General features: G+C 39.4%; 1 protein-coding gene across 2 annotated transcripts in view; it reads left to right on the top strand.

The window, feature by feature from the left end:
• Positions 1–14,417, top strand: part of LOC124621983 (lysoplasmalogenase-like protein TMEM86A) — a 474,563-nt gene that overhangs the window by 446,503 nt on the left and 13,643 nt on the right. Inside the window, exons 5-6 of one of the 2 annotated variants that reach the window (XM_047147522.1) lie at positions 1,979–2,089; positions 7,023–7,183. In XM_047147522.1, coding sequence (XP_047003478.1) covers positions 1,979–2,089; positions 7,023–7,181 — 270 coding nt within the window. In that variant the 3' untranslated portion in view covers positions 7,182–7,183. Of the gene's footprint in view, positions 1–1,978; positions 2,090–7,022; positions 7,188–14,417 lie in introns of both variants that reach the window. The other variant, XM_047147521.1, reaches the window with a different exon arrangement.

Genomic DNA, 14,417 nt, shown 5'->3' with positions numbered 1-14,417 from the left:
GCCTGTGGCACAACATGTAGCTGAATGTAACATGCTTGATTTCAATGACTGCTTCACTACCCGAGCCATTTGGAGTCTTCCCTTCACTAACAGTCTTTCTGAATTGCGCAGGTGGGAGTTATCCTTAAAACACATTCTCTCCTCCTGTAGCTATCCTGGCCTCAACCTATGGTAACATATTGTCCTATCACCTCCTTCCCATTCTCGTTTCCCATCCTCTTTGTTTGCTCCCTTCTGCCAATGCACCTACCCATATTTCCCCAATCCTCTCCTTTTTTGCTCTGTTTTCCCCACCTCCGTGCTCCGCTACCTCGTGATGCTGAGCCTTTTGGTATTCTAGTCCCTTCGTACTTCACCGGACAGTGCTCCCCCCACCTGTATATTGCTATCCATTCTCTTTCCTTGCCCTCTCTAGATTGCTGATTCCGTTCTATGTGATAGTTGCATTCTGGTCCGATTTGCCAGAGGTGATGCTCTCGTGTGTGTGTGTGTGATGTGTGCTTGATTGTATGAATGAATGGTGTGCTTTTCTCTTTCTTTTTCTGATGAAGTCTGTGACTGAAAGCCAATGTGTAAGTGTCTTTCAATCGTGTCTGTCTTCTACCTAATGTGTCATCTATACAGTGTATAGTGTATTCATCACAGGACAACACGTTCATTAGAATGTGAAGGATTTGGCAGTGGCAACATATTTTTAGGACACTTTCACAATCAAGTTCTGATAGAAACATGCATGAAGTTAATGGTTTTTTTTTTCTCATAGTAACTGGGCTTGAGAAACTATTAAGTTTTAATTAGTGGTTGACTGAAAGTGGTAATGAAATAGGTGACAGATTTGTTCACTTTTTATATATCTATTGCCACCTGACACAACAGCTACGTGATGTTAATGACTACTGCAGACTGACTCAAAGAAGATCCATGAAGATATTTACACATACATGGTTTCAATTTAACTACTGTATGCTGACTAACTGATACCTGCTGGCAATGTATAGGTATTAACAGTTTAGTTATTAGACACCAAATATTGATGTATTCTCCTTGACAGTTATTTATAGACATGTATATGAATAATAATTAAAATTTGTTGTTACCTTTTGATTTATAATAGGAAAAACAGAGAAATTAAGGGACATAAACATGCTTACTCCTTTGCTAATTGTAATTTTAACAATGATTTGGACAGTGGCATAATTAATATAATTATTGGAACTAAGTTGTAAATATTATTTATACTCTCGTGGGGATTCACAAATCCTGTCAAAAATGGCTTAAATATGATATTTTCTAAATAGGATAAATGGCAAACTAACAAGTTTTTCTAGTAGAAAGTGGGCATTTTCAAAAGGAAGAGGAAAAAAGTAAGGGATTCAAAACTGTGGTACAGAGTTTTGTAAATTGTCACAATTTAGGATTGGAATGTTTTGAAAGATAGGAATGTTTTGGAAGAGAAGTAATATGTTTGCTGGTATGAGGAGCATGATGGAGGTATGTAATTTTATGAACTACTTACTTTTTGTTCATTGAAAATGTAAACTCCATGTGTTGAAGGGATCAAAACTTCTGAATAATCTGTTAAATGTTTTTTTTCTGGATAAACTAATTATTTTGTTGTCATAAATCATGAAATTAGTCAGTGAACAATAAAGCTTTGTGAACATTGGCTTGACAAAGAAATAAGTTCCTTCACATAACTATAGATGTTTTATACATAATGCAATAAAAAGGAAAGGTAATTCATGTCTAAAATTGGAGCAAATGAAACTCCACCCCATCTTACCATGTCTCAAGTAGTTGACCATGTTAAAAGTGTGTTTTTGTTTTTAATTTTTATTCCCTTGTGTTAATTTAGCATTGTCAAAGACTTAATGCATTTTCAGATTATTAATCAAACAATGGAAAATCCAGGATGGAATGTAACAATATATTATACAATATTGTTAAGATTATTAATAGTTTTTTAATTATTTTACAGGAGCTTTGGACTTGGACAAAATTATGCTCATGTGCTGGGGGCATTGTATTTGCTATTTCTGATGCACTGATTGGATTCCATCACTTTCACCATCCAATTCCACATTCTCAGGTAAATAAAAACTTATCCTTGTAAAATTTTGGCAATTTGTCTTTTTATGTCAGCTTACTGGAAATAACATATTTTGCAGGATTAAGAAGACAGAATAATAAATGACTGAAGCATGTATTATCTCAGAGTTGATTATTTTTAGTTTATGAATCAAATAAGTTATGGAATTTACTACTCTTATTTTGTTGAAGTATATTTCATGAGAGTAAAATTACTTTAATCATCAATAACCACTTATTGAAATGTAGCTTCAGCTCTTCAGAGAGTATTTCTTTTCATTGAGATAATTGACATTATGGCACTCAGAGGAGAAATGTTGAAGTGACTAGGTAAATTTCCATGCTAGCAATTTTTAATATTGAAAGTACAAGACTGTGCCAAATAATTACTGTAATGATAAATGGATTTTTTTTTAGCTTTTTGTAGTCAGTGAATGATTTTCATTCCTGGCACATTTATTTATTCATTCATGGTTATGCTATTAAATTTTCCAGTGAACACAAGTCCTGTGAAACAGCACATTATCCAAAATAATGGGCTTGTACTGATTACAGTTTTAGGGTTTTAAAGATATTCCATAAAATGCAGTCTCACTCCTATGTGCTCAGTTGCATGGTGCTTTTGATGTACTACCTTGTGCTTCTTTGTTCCACATGGATATAGAGGATGCTTTATCTCATATTTGAATTTGATGGCTATGTACAGGGTGTCCTTATGTAAAGTTCCAGTTTCAAACACTGTAGAAAGAGACATCAAATTTGAACGGTATATCATTGATGCAGGAGGAAATGCCATGGAACAAAAAAATTTAATGAAAATTTTACCAATAAGTGGTGCTGTAAGCATCTTGATGTAAATGGGGTCTGCTACAAATGACAAATTAATCACATTGTGATGGCTATGATTTGAGTTGCACATTACACTATCCACAATGTTTTTGTGTGGTTGACTGCACAAGTTCAGCTGTGAACAGTTCAAGCACTGTTAGTTAGATAAGCCCGTCCATCACGCCAAGGCCATACCACATTGGCTGGGAAAAATTTGTTTTTAGAGGCCAAAACCTGCATAAAAAGCAAAATATAATTGTGATGAGACTGATGCAAGACACATTCAGTATGCTGTCCAAAGTTTCCTGCCACAAGTTGAAATCAAGGAACAGCATATTAGACAACAAATAGGAGCATCTCAGAGGTCACGTTCAGAATGTGTCATGCAATGTGTGCCTTCCATTCAGCTACATTCATAACTGGAGCACTGAATATAACATCTTTCAGATAACCCCACAGCTAGAACTCTCACGGATTAAGATCAGGTGATCTGGATGGCCAGAGTGTAGGGGAATGACAGCGGATAATTTTAGAATTTCTTAAATGCCTCTGTAGCAGCCACTTCACTGGCTGGGCAATATGCAGGGGAGTGTTGTCTTGCATCAAAATGATTTTACGTACACATCCACACTGCTGAAGGATTGGAACGACATTGGTGCATTTACCAGTGAGGGTACTGGTTACAGCGTATGCAGGACTCACGACCTCAAAAAACTGTCCATGGAAAGTTCCAGGGGATTCGTTGACCACTTCTATCTGTACAAGAAATTCCAGCATGAATGTTTTTCTTGTAGGCAGCTCAGCATGGAAGTCTGAACATGGGTGATTTTTGTATGGATAGCAATGCAGGATGTTTTGTAGGATTTTATGCACCAAGTTTGCAGGCATCACCAGTGTTTTGGTAGTTCCCCATGCACTGCTTATTTGCACACTACCGCTTGATCCCTCTTGCAATACCGTTGCCACATCTTCAAGAAGTGTTAGATCAACTAATTTTGTCCTTCTGTCACAGTGGACTTCAAAATAATCTGTCATTTTGAATTTTGTAATCATTTTCTCCAGACCATTAGTGGACATTGGACCAAAACCTTTTTTCATACTATTGAGTGTCTGGAACTTCTGCAGGGTTCCTGACACACAGCAATTATTCTTATAAAACAACTTCACCAGCAGCACATGGTTTTTGATGGATCATGTTGAGCATCTTGGATACAGACTGAGGAACAGCTGTGTGCTGCACTTCGGTTGGTGTGCCTCTTCTGTTGCTTACAGCTCCATTTATTGGTCTTTTTTTGGTTACATTTCCCCCTGTATCAATAATATGTTGTTCAATTTGACATCATTCAGAGCAAGTACAGCTTTTTAAAATATTAAAAAACAATTGTCAAATACTGGATGCATATCGTTTCTCACACACATATTGAAACAGTCCATTACAAATTCTTAGAACCTGGGCACACATTCAACGAGTGTGATCAATAGTTTGGTCTTATTGAGAAACGCAAGAGGAATCAAACTCATGTGTACATGCCTCAGGATTGGTAGATGTCATTAAAAGGTCCAGCAAACAATCAGGGAGATTTTGTAGCTATCGCTAACATGAAACTCTTGACCAAGTCATCCATTCCAGGAGATACCGAAGGAAATGCATTTGCCTGGCGGTCAATTAGATGGATTCATGTAAAAAAGGAATGTCCATTAATCATGCATTTTAAGATTTCTTTCAATGAGGATGTTGAATTTTATACAGCTGACTTCTCCAAACCACTTTGTGGGAGACCCCCACAGTCACACTGAATACACTGTACAGTGCTCAATTACCCATGACATGTGTAAAGTGGAATAACCTGCAAGAGCTGAAATGCTTCATTCCCCCCTGTCCACCATGCTTTCTTTGATAATCTGAAGTATGAGGAACAGTCTTAAAGAAAAAGCAGCTCAGGATGTCGAGAAGGGTGAGGAGGGGCAGGATGACATGGAGAGGCAGAACGTCATCGTCATGAGTAAGAATGTGTTGATAGGCCTAGGGAAGTAACAACAGGCATGGAGGATTTAATAGATGTTGCTAGCGACATTCTGGACAGTGAGTACGACTAAAATGTTACCCTATGTTATTTAAAATGTTCAAAAGTGTCATAGTTACTGCATGATAAAATTATTAATATGTTCATGTGCACCTTTATTACTTTTCTGCTAAACCTTTTCCATATCAAAATAATATAAGTTATTTTAGGCTCTTTGCTCATCCAGAATGGTGGTATGAACTTTATCATCCTTTGTCTGCAGAACACCTAAATCCTATAGTATATCTCTGTAAAGTTACAATGTTGTGCCAGCGAAACTGATTTTCTTATAACCAGGTGAACTTCAAAGCCATTTAACTCAAAAGTATCTGAATTGCACTTACATCACTTTGCTTCTGACCCCCTCATTTAGTCTACATCAGCCTGTTCACTAATTATACGAGGCATGTTGCTGATGTGTGGAATATACCAGTAGATGCCTTGTCTGTATCAAGACAATTGCAGTTAATTAGATTTTGAAGATCTTGACAGGGCACAAGAGGAGGACAGTGAATTAAAATTATGGTTTATTTCTTCGTTCAGCTTGCAATTTTGGCAAGTCAATGCCACAAGCCCCCCCCCCCCCCCCCCCCCCCCCCCACCTCTCTTCCTCCTTCTCCACTCCTCCCTCCACACAAACACAAAGTTGTATTACAATGTCTCAGCACCGAATGAGTGCACAGTTATTACAGCGGATTACCAGCAACAGGCTGGATCACAATCAAGAAATAAGGCAATAGCGTGTGTAATCAAAAGTATTTGTTTGGCATGATCTAAAAAGTCTGAAAAAGTTCCATCAAGCAGAGATGAACATACTGCACGACAGCACTTTACTGCTTTTTACATTCACTAGAAGCTCTGCCAGCCAAAGATGCCACATCTCAGAATGTACCCAAAACAATGTGTTGGGGTAGGACTGTACAGTTTGGTATATCATTGTATGTAAACACAGATAGACTGGCAGTTTCAGTATAACCAATTCGAGGCACTAGAAACATTCCTAAGAATGTACAGAATCAGGGCACCAGCGTACCACCGTTGTTCAGCAAATGGACTGGCAAATTCATTAGATTAAAAGCAGCTGTTGTATTCCCACAAGGCTAGATACAGATAGACATAACACAACATTTGCATCTGACCCTGTGAATATGCTAGTACCATGCACCTGTAGAGCAGCAGCAAGAAGTGGTTCAACAATGCTCTCAAGTGGTGATATGTTCTGGGTATATTGTGCATTTATTCCTTTCCCCTAAATACCACTGACACCTGTGAGGTTAGTGGATGTTGGATAGGTGGGGGATGGAGGGAGGGGGAAGTGGTAGTGAGGCTAGGGCAACATTTTTCTATTTATATAGAGATTATTTTGACTGCTGAATTTTGTTGGTGACAAATGAAGTGTGTTTCTTTGTGCTTAATTTTGAAATGCACTTTGATGAGCTTCTTAAATTTTTAATTCTCTATATTTTCTGCCTTTGTATACACCTCTTAGTGGATAAACCCCTCAATATGTCACTTCAGTCAGCTGAAGGACTTCAAAATTGAACAATTACAATCGGTTTACTGTATTTTGAAAATTGAGACTTGCCTTTTTAACATACTAAAGGAAATCTGAGGGGGTAAGTAATTATAATAAGTAAGGGAACACTCTCTGAAGATCTGAAATTTTATGTGTGTTTTGAACATGTCACCTATACCACAGTGTTTTCCTCTGTCAGTTGTATGACAGATTTTTCTGTCTATTGATATTCATACGATGATATTTTTGTGAAATATTGTCTCTGAAATTACAATCATCAAACTTTTTTAAATTGTTGCTTTGAGAACAATCAATATTAAATACTTAGTATAAGGAGCAATATTGAGCCAAGTTATAGGGGGGGGGGGGGGGGGGGTGTTTGATGGAGTTTATGACTGCTGTACTCTAGGTTTTGAAATAATGCAAGTTGCTGATTGTGAATTTTTCCACTATTTTTCTGTATATCTAGAGTTTTTATCCATTGATCATGATGATGATGTAATTTTTAATCTTTCTCACCTGAACAGGCCTTGATAATGATTACGTATTATGCAGCTCAGCTGGGAATAGCTCTCAGCGTTGTAGATTCGAAGGACAGTTATGATAAAACTAAGACTATTACTTCAAGTGAACCAGCAAATACAAAAATCAGGATAGCAATTCCACAGAGCTCATCATCTCACTGATAGTAGGTAAGACACTACTTTTAGTGAATAACTTCCATTCAGATATAAGATTTCTGCCAGAAAAACTGAAGTAAATGATAGTTTTCATGTGGGAATGTGCTAGAGGAGAGTATTGCTATGGAATTCAAAGTCTGGTGCCTTGTTTATGTCACTTGCTGTATATTCACCTTCAGCATTCCAATTTTTTTTTTTTTTTTTTTTTTTTTTTTTTTTTTTTTTTTTTTTTTTTTTTTGCACAGCATTTTAAGGTACATCATCATTTTTATTAGGTTATAATGTGGCAGGTATAGTTTGTTTTTATCAGGTTTGGATCCATGTGAAATGAAGTGCCCAGTGACTGTATTATTTCAAGTTGTAAGTTGGTTATTTCAGACACTTACCACAACTTGCGTGTAAATGTAAAACATAAGTCACTGTATTTAGTTATAACCACCTTATTTGTTTTATGTGCCTAAGTATTACTTTAAAAATAAGAAATGGAATGATGATTTCTGCAAATTGTAAAGTGAAATTAACAAATGTTGTCAAAACATCACACATGTAGATGACGCTATAGACGAGTATGATGTACAAGTTGTGTACTAATTGCAAACAGGGCCTCAATGTGAACTCAGCTGTGGATATGAGTAGTCCAGTTGGGACTGTGCGTGTATATGTAAGGGTTGTAATGTTTTTATTTTGTATTTTATCATTGCCTGACATATGAAACTTATATAACTGTGCACATAGCAAGGCATGCATATTACCTAATTGTTCCCGGTTTTTCATATGTCCTTAAGCATGGAAGATCGCCACGCAGTGATCAAAACCTGAATTTGCAATAAATATTATTTGCAACTGATTACTATACACTTCACGGTTTGTTCTTTGCTTTTGTCCCATGCATTGTTGTTGTTAAGTATTTGTGAACCAACTGATTGTGTGGCAGTACCAACTTCATGTCCAGGACAACCCTAGATGTGAAAGTACATCTTGTGGAATAAAAATCAGCTGTATGTAAGATCTTTTATTTGGACCACCACCTTGTTACTTAGCTTAAAGCCACTTCCCCCCTTAACATAGGTACCTCAATATAAAGGGAATATCTTTTTAAAAAACTGTAATGTTACCCCAATCCCAAATAATGGAAAAGATGAACAAAATGTGAGGATGGGTAGAAGATACAATATTCACTGTCCAAAAAATAATTTGCCAAAGGAGAGAACTGTCAACTTGTAAATGGGCTGAATGATGCCATCAAAATTTGCTAAAAATTTAGCTGGAACACACAACATAAAACACCAAATATAAAAATCATGAAATGTACCCTCAATAAAAGAAAAAAAATCTATCTCTGTTGAAGAAACTTGTCAAAACACAAGGGAAGTTCATATCACATCACATGAGTTCCAGCAATGACATATCAATATTGAACCTGCAGGAACAGACAGCAAGCATGGTATGTGCCCTCTGGCTCTGCACACGCTGCACCATGATGGTATAGTACAAGAAGAGTGCATAGCCGCACCCCAACTGCTCATGTCCCAACAGGGAAACTTAGGTAACTTTTTTACAAAAAACAAATTCTTTATATTAGTAAACAGTGACAGTCCACTGTTACGTAGTTACAGCCACACACATTATGACTTGTGACACAGCATAAAAAAAAAGTTGTAATAAGTCAGTACATAGGAACCATGCAGCAAATTGCTGTGGTGGGATATAGGTGCACCTGGTAAAAACAGTGTGTGTCAAGGCCCTATAGACCTGTAAAAACTACTGTTGATGTTTTTGTAAAAAGTATTGAAGTTCTTATAGGGACAGAAAAAAACTAAAGAATAACACAATTAAAAGGTACAAGCCAAGTGCTAGTATGGGGGTTGACAGTAATCACAAACTATGCCCAGAACAGGTAGCGAGGGAAAAAAAGTAGTAGTTTTGTGTAAAAATTACAGGGGTTTGTGGATCTATTTGAGCATTTTAAGACAATGTCGTCTCAAGTCTGTGTGTCCATTGATTGTATGCTGGGGAGGTGCGTTATGCAGCACATTATCTTGATTTCTTCCAGGGTGTTAAGTGCTTGCTATTTGTTCTCCTTCTGCAATATCTTTAAGTTGCTAGATGTGCTGGTGGCAGAATGGCCACAATCCTATAAGTGGGTGCTCACAGTGAATGAGCCTGGTTTAAATGCTCCCTAAACATAATGTCAAATCCCCTGCCAGTCAGCCCCAAGTATCACTTCAGGCATTCATCACATCTGATACTATATATCCTTGTGGCACTGCAGTTTTTGCAGGATGTGCTCTCTTTGTGTCTCTACTTCTCACTGACTTTGCAAGGGATACAAAAGGCCAGTTTTAAGTTTTCTTGCTCTTAAATGTTCCCCTAGCTTCTAGGAAATTTTACCAAAATATGGTTTGCTACGATTACTTACACTCTCTGTCAATTGGTTATTCATCCTCACTAGCATTATATGTATCACCATTTGTCCCATGACTTGCTCTATGCCCATATTTTTTTTTTAAAACAACCCAACTAAAATTTTTTTCAAAAGCCTTACCATAAACATTTACCTTAGTGATGTATTGAATAACCTGTCAATTGGTTATTCATCCTCACTAGCATTGTATGTATCACCATTTGTCCCATGAATTGCTCTATGCCCATATTTTTTCTTTAAAACATCCCAACTAATATTTTTTACAAAAGCCTTACCATAAACATTTACCTTAGTGATGTATTGAATAACCTGTTATTGGCTGTCAATGCTGATCCTTTCTAAATGTATCAAACTCCACTTTGATCTCCTTGAGTGCAATCGTCAAGTCTAAATAAGACATCTCCCCTCCCTGATTGTCCTACACTGTAAATTGCACTTTCTCTTGCAGACTACACAGTTCCATGCTAAATTCACAATCTTTTTTTTTTGGTCGTTTGTACAACAGCATGTCATCAATGTACCTACACCAAACCCCTGTCTTACTGGCCTGTAATGGTAGTTGGATCATAACATCATGACCTTACTTTTGTCATAAGGATATTAACTAAGCAGTATGCCAAAGTGGACTCCATAGTCAAACCTTGTTTTTAAAGGTGTTTATCATCACCAAGCATATCATATCAATCAATTTGTGGACATCATTATTCATCATCTAGTTAGCCACTCAGGATTCTTAAATTATAGGTAATTATACTCAGAATCTGCCCTACTGAGCTATTGCTTTACATTTTTTTAATTTCTACCAATGGACCCTGGGGAATTGTTGTTTTACACAGTTTGTTAATCAGCTGCTCCCTGTTGCTTATATTGATGTTTACTGGGTGATATTGATTCAAGTACTTGGCATGCAATTTCTCTCTGTCATACCCCCCACCTCCACATGTGTTGACAATGGGCCTGATTAGAGTGCCCCCTCTATGGGTCTTAACTACTGCTCGCAACCTGAGAACCATTTGGTTTCTACGAACCATATTCTTTTTATGCAACACTTTGAGAAAAAGCTTGTTGTGCCATTTTTACATGATCAGAGTACTCTGCAGTGGGATCCTTTCAACATTTCTCCACCTGATTATCAGCAAAAAACTGCTGAACCTTATTCATGTACTGACATTTATTCAATACCATTGCTCTTTTACTTTGTTCACCCAAACTATCAATGCATGATTCTCCACTAGCTAATTATTTATGTTATTCCTACACCATCTATTCCCCCCTGGTGAAACTGCAAATTCATATATTCCTCTTCAATTATCCTGTCAACCCTGTTACCACTGCATTTAAAGCTTCTGTGGTCAACTTGGCATTATCAAGGGCTGCGAATGGGCCATTAACAAACTTGCACACTGATGCTTGTAGTGTTATATACACTCCTGGAAATGGAAAAAAGAACACATTGACACCGGTGTGTCAGACCCACCATACTTGCTCCGGACACTGCGAGAGGGCTGTACAAGCAATGATCACACGCACGGCACAGCGGACACACCAGGAACCGCGGTGTTGGTCGTCGAATGGCGCTAGCTGCGCAGCATTTGTGCACCGCCGCCGTCAGTGTCAGCCAGTTTGCCGTGGCATACGGAGCTCCATCGCAGTCTTTAACACTGGTAGCATGCCGCGACAGCGTGGACGTGAACCGTATGTGCAGTTGACGGACTTTGAGCGAGGGCGTATAGTGGGCATGCGGGAGGCCGGGTGGACGTACCGCCGAATTGCTCAACACGTGGGGCGTGGGGTCTCCACAGTACATCGATGTTGTCGCCAGTGGTCGGCGGAAGGTGCATGTGCCCGTCGACCTGGGACCGGACCACAGCGACGCACGGATGCACGCCAAGACCGTAGGATCCTACGCAGTGCCGTAGGGGACCGCACCGCCACTTCCCAGCAAATTAGGGACACTGTTGCTCCTGGGGTATCGGCGAGGACCATTCGCAACCGTCTCCATGAAGCTGGGTTACGGTCCCGCACACCGTTAGGCCATCTTCCGCTCACGCCCCAACATCGTGCAGCCCGCCTCCAGTGGTGTCGCGACAGGCGTGAATGGAGGGACGAATGGAGACGTGTCGTCTTCAGCGATGAGAGTTGCTTCTGCCTTGGTGCCAATGATGGTTGTATGCATGTTTGGCGCCGTGCAGGTGAGCGCCACAATCAGGACTGCATACGACCGAGGCACACAGGGCCAACACCCGGCATCATGGTGTGGGGAGCGATCTCCTACACTGGCCGTACACCACTGGTGATCGTCGAGGGGACACTGAATAGTGCACGGTACATCCAAACCGTCATCGAACCCATCGTTCTACCATTCCTAGACCGGCAAGGGAACTTGCTGTTCCAACAGGACAATGCATGTCCGCATGTATCCCGTGCCACCCAACGTGCTCTAGAAGGTGTAAGTCAACTACCCTGGCCAGCAAGATCTCTGGATCTGTCCCCCATTGAGCATGTTTGGGACTGGATGAAGCGTCGTCTCATGCGGTCTGCACATCCAGCACAAACGCTGGTCCAACTGAGGCGCCAGGTGGAAATGGCATGGCAAGCCGTTCCACAGGACTACATCCAGCATCTCTACGATCGTCTCCATGGGAGAATAGCAGCCTGCATTGCTGCGAAAGGTGGATATACACTGTACTAGTGCCGACATTGTGCATGCTCTGTTGCCTGTTTTTATGTGCCTGTGGTTCTGTCAGTGTGATCATGTGATGTATCTGACCCCAGGAATGTGTCAATAAAGTTTCCCCTTCCTGGGACAATGAATTCACGGTGTTCTTATTTCAATTTCCAGGAGTGTACATTATGTGACAAACACTTTTCTAAAAAAGCAATTTAATTGTCACTAAAAACAATATTTGTATAACTGCATACTCAAGTATAAATCTCGAAATGGCAGCTCTCAGGCAACTGACAGCTACCATTTATTTAGTCTCCCAATTTTCTTCGTGTCAGTTATTGTCCAGAGACCGATGGCCATATCATAGCCAAAAGTGGAACAACAATTAATTTTGTAATAACATTGTATGATGTATCCCACTGAACTATCAGTAATTGCTTCTGTGCAGGCACAGCTGACTTGGGATGGAAGAGGGATGTTTGTATCCGGGTGTGTCAGGACAGTTATTAAAGTTAAGATCATGCACGAACGATTAGATGTCATCATTGGAATTTATTTCGTCATGGGATATAAGAAATGTGTTCTGGAGCATCAGGAAGCTGCCACAGCCAGACTGAGGGCATGATGCCCTAAGAGTGAAGGTAGGAAACACATCTGGTCAGAAGGAGAGCTAGTAGGCAAGAAAGGGACCCTGGGGTATGGGAGTCAACTTGCTGTTCCCTCTCTGCATCCCCCTGTAACCATTTCTCAGCCTCCTATTGGCTTGTAGCAGCGCACCTCAGCACAACCTTTGGTCAGCAACACCTTTAATATAACATCATCTGTGCACAGTACCTGGTGTGGGAATGCTACCCACATTAACTGAGCACAGGTAGGCATTTATCTAACAATATCCAGTACAGCAGCAGCCCAAGCCCAGCCATTGTTTCATCATAAGATTAATAACAGAATTACAGAATAGAATGGAATAAAAATTTAAAAAAATGCTCAATACTGTAGGTAATCCACCCAGCCTGACTGCTCCCTATGCGCACTTCATTTCTGGGACAGTCCAACTTAAGAACTCATTGCTGTCAACAGTTTAAAATTTTGGGTACCACAGGAAAGGCAGAAACCTTTCTCTAGCATGGTTACAGGTCAATGAATGAGCGACCTAGAGAGAAGACAATTTATGATAGACCTTTTGTATATGAATGATGAGCAATCACCCTCTACTTCATAAATAGGTGTGATAGTCATAATTACAGCAAATTGTGTCTTGATACTTGTTGCCTTTCAAGATTTTTCATATTTGTGTGGCTGCCATTAACATGAAAATGATTGGCATTTCATTGCAATCACACAAAGTAGGAATAAAGGCATCAACTTATAATACAGGGGGGTTTAGGTTGGAAATTCCTGTTACAGACTTCTAGGACTGGCAGAGGAGAGATGGTACATAAAATATTTGAATAGGAACCCATATCTAGAAATGTACCATTTCATTTCTATGACAGTTTCAATTCAGATGTTACATCATCTACTTCTGCTTGAGGAACTGAATTAGGTGAGATGCAGTACAATTATTAGGTAACCATTTGAAATGAAAGATAACAAAACATCTATTTATTACTATGCAAATTTGTTTGTATTAGCACTTGAGCATTACATGTTTATGTTATTCCAAAACAAAAGAAAGAACTCAGCACACTGTAGGTACAGAGCAGTACTGATGCTTTACAACAGTGACTCGATGTGGTGACCACCACTGTTTTTACAGACGTGGTACCTGTGAAACATGTTCTGGTACACATTCTCCATCCCACCTGTTGTTTCTTCAGTTTCTAGTGTAGCGGCCAGAATTCATCCCAGCAGATCTACCTCTGTCTCCACAGAAGTTCCGTAAATTAAACTTCCCATATGATGCCACAAGTAGTAGTCCACAGGAGATACATCCAGCGATCACAACGGCCACTCAGTTGGATCACCTTGGCCTGTCCATCTTCCCCCATATTATCTTTTGAGATGTCTCTGAAGTGTAGGTGTTGCACCATCATGCTCTAACCACACATTCTGATAGCCATTCAGTGGCACAACTTCCAAGAATGGGTTCAGTACATTTTGTAGGAAGATGAAGTATGAATGACCAGTTAGCTTGAGTGGAAGGAGG

The sequence above is a fragment of the Schistocerca americana genome, chromosome 7 (genome assembly GCF_021461395.2).
Source record: "Schistocerca americana isolate TAMUIC-IGC-003095 chromosome 7, iqSchAmer2.1, whole genome shotgun sequence".
In the NCBI taxonomy this organism is placed as follows: domain Eukaryota; kingdom Metazoa; phylum Arthropoda; class Insecta; order Orthoptera; family Acrididae; genus Schistocerca; species Schistocerca americana.
This window is presented reverse-complemented; position numbering and strand designations above follow the sequence as displayed.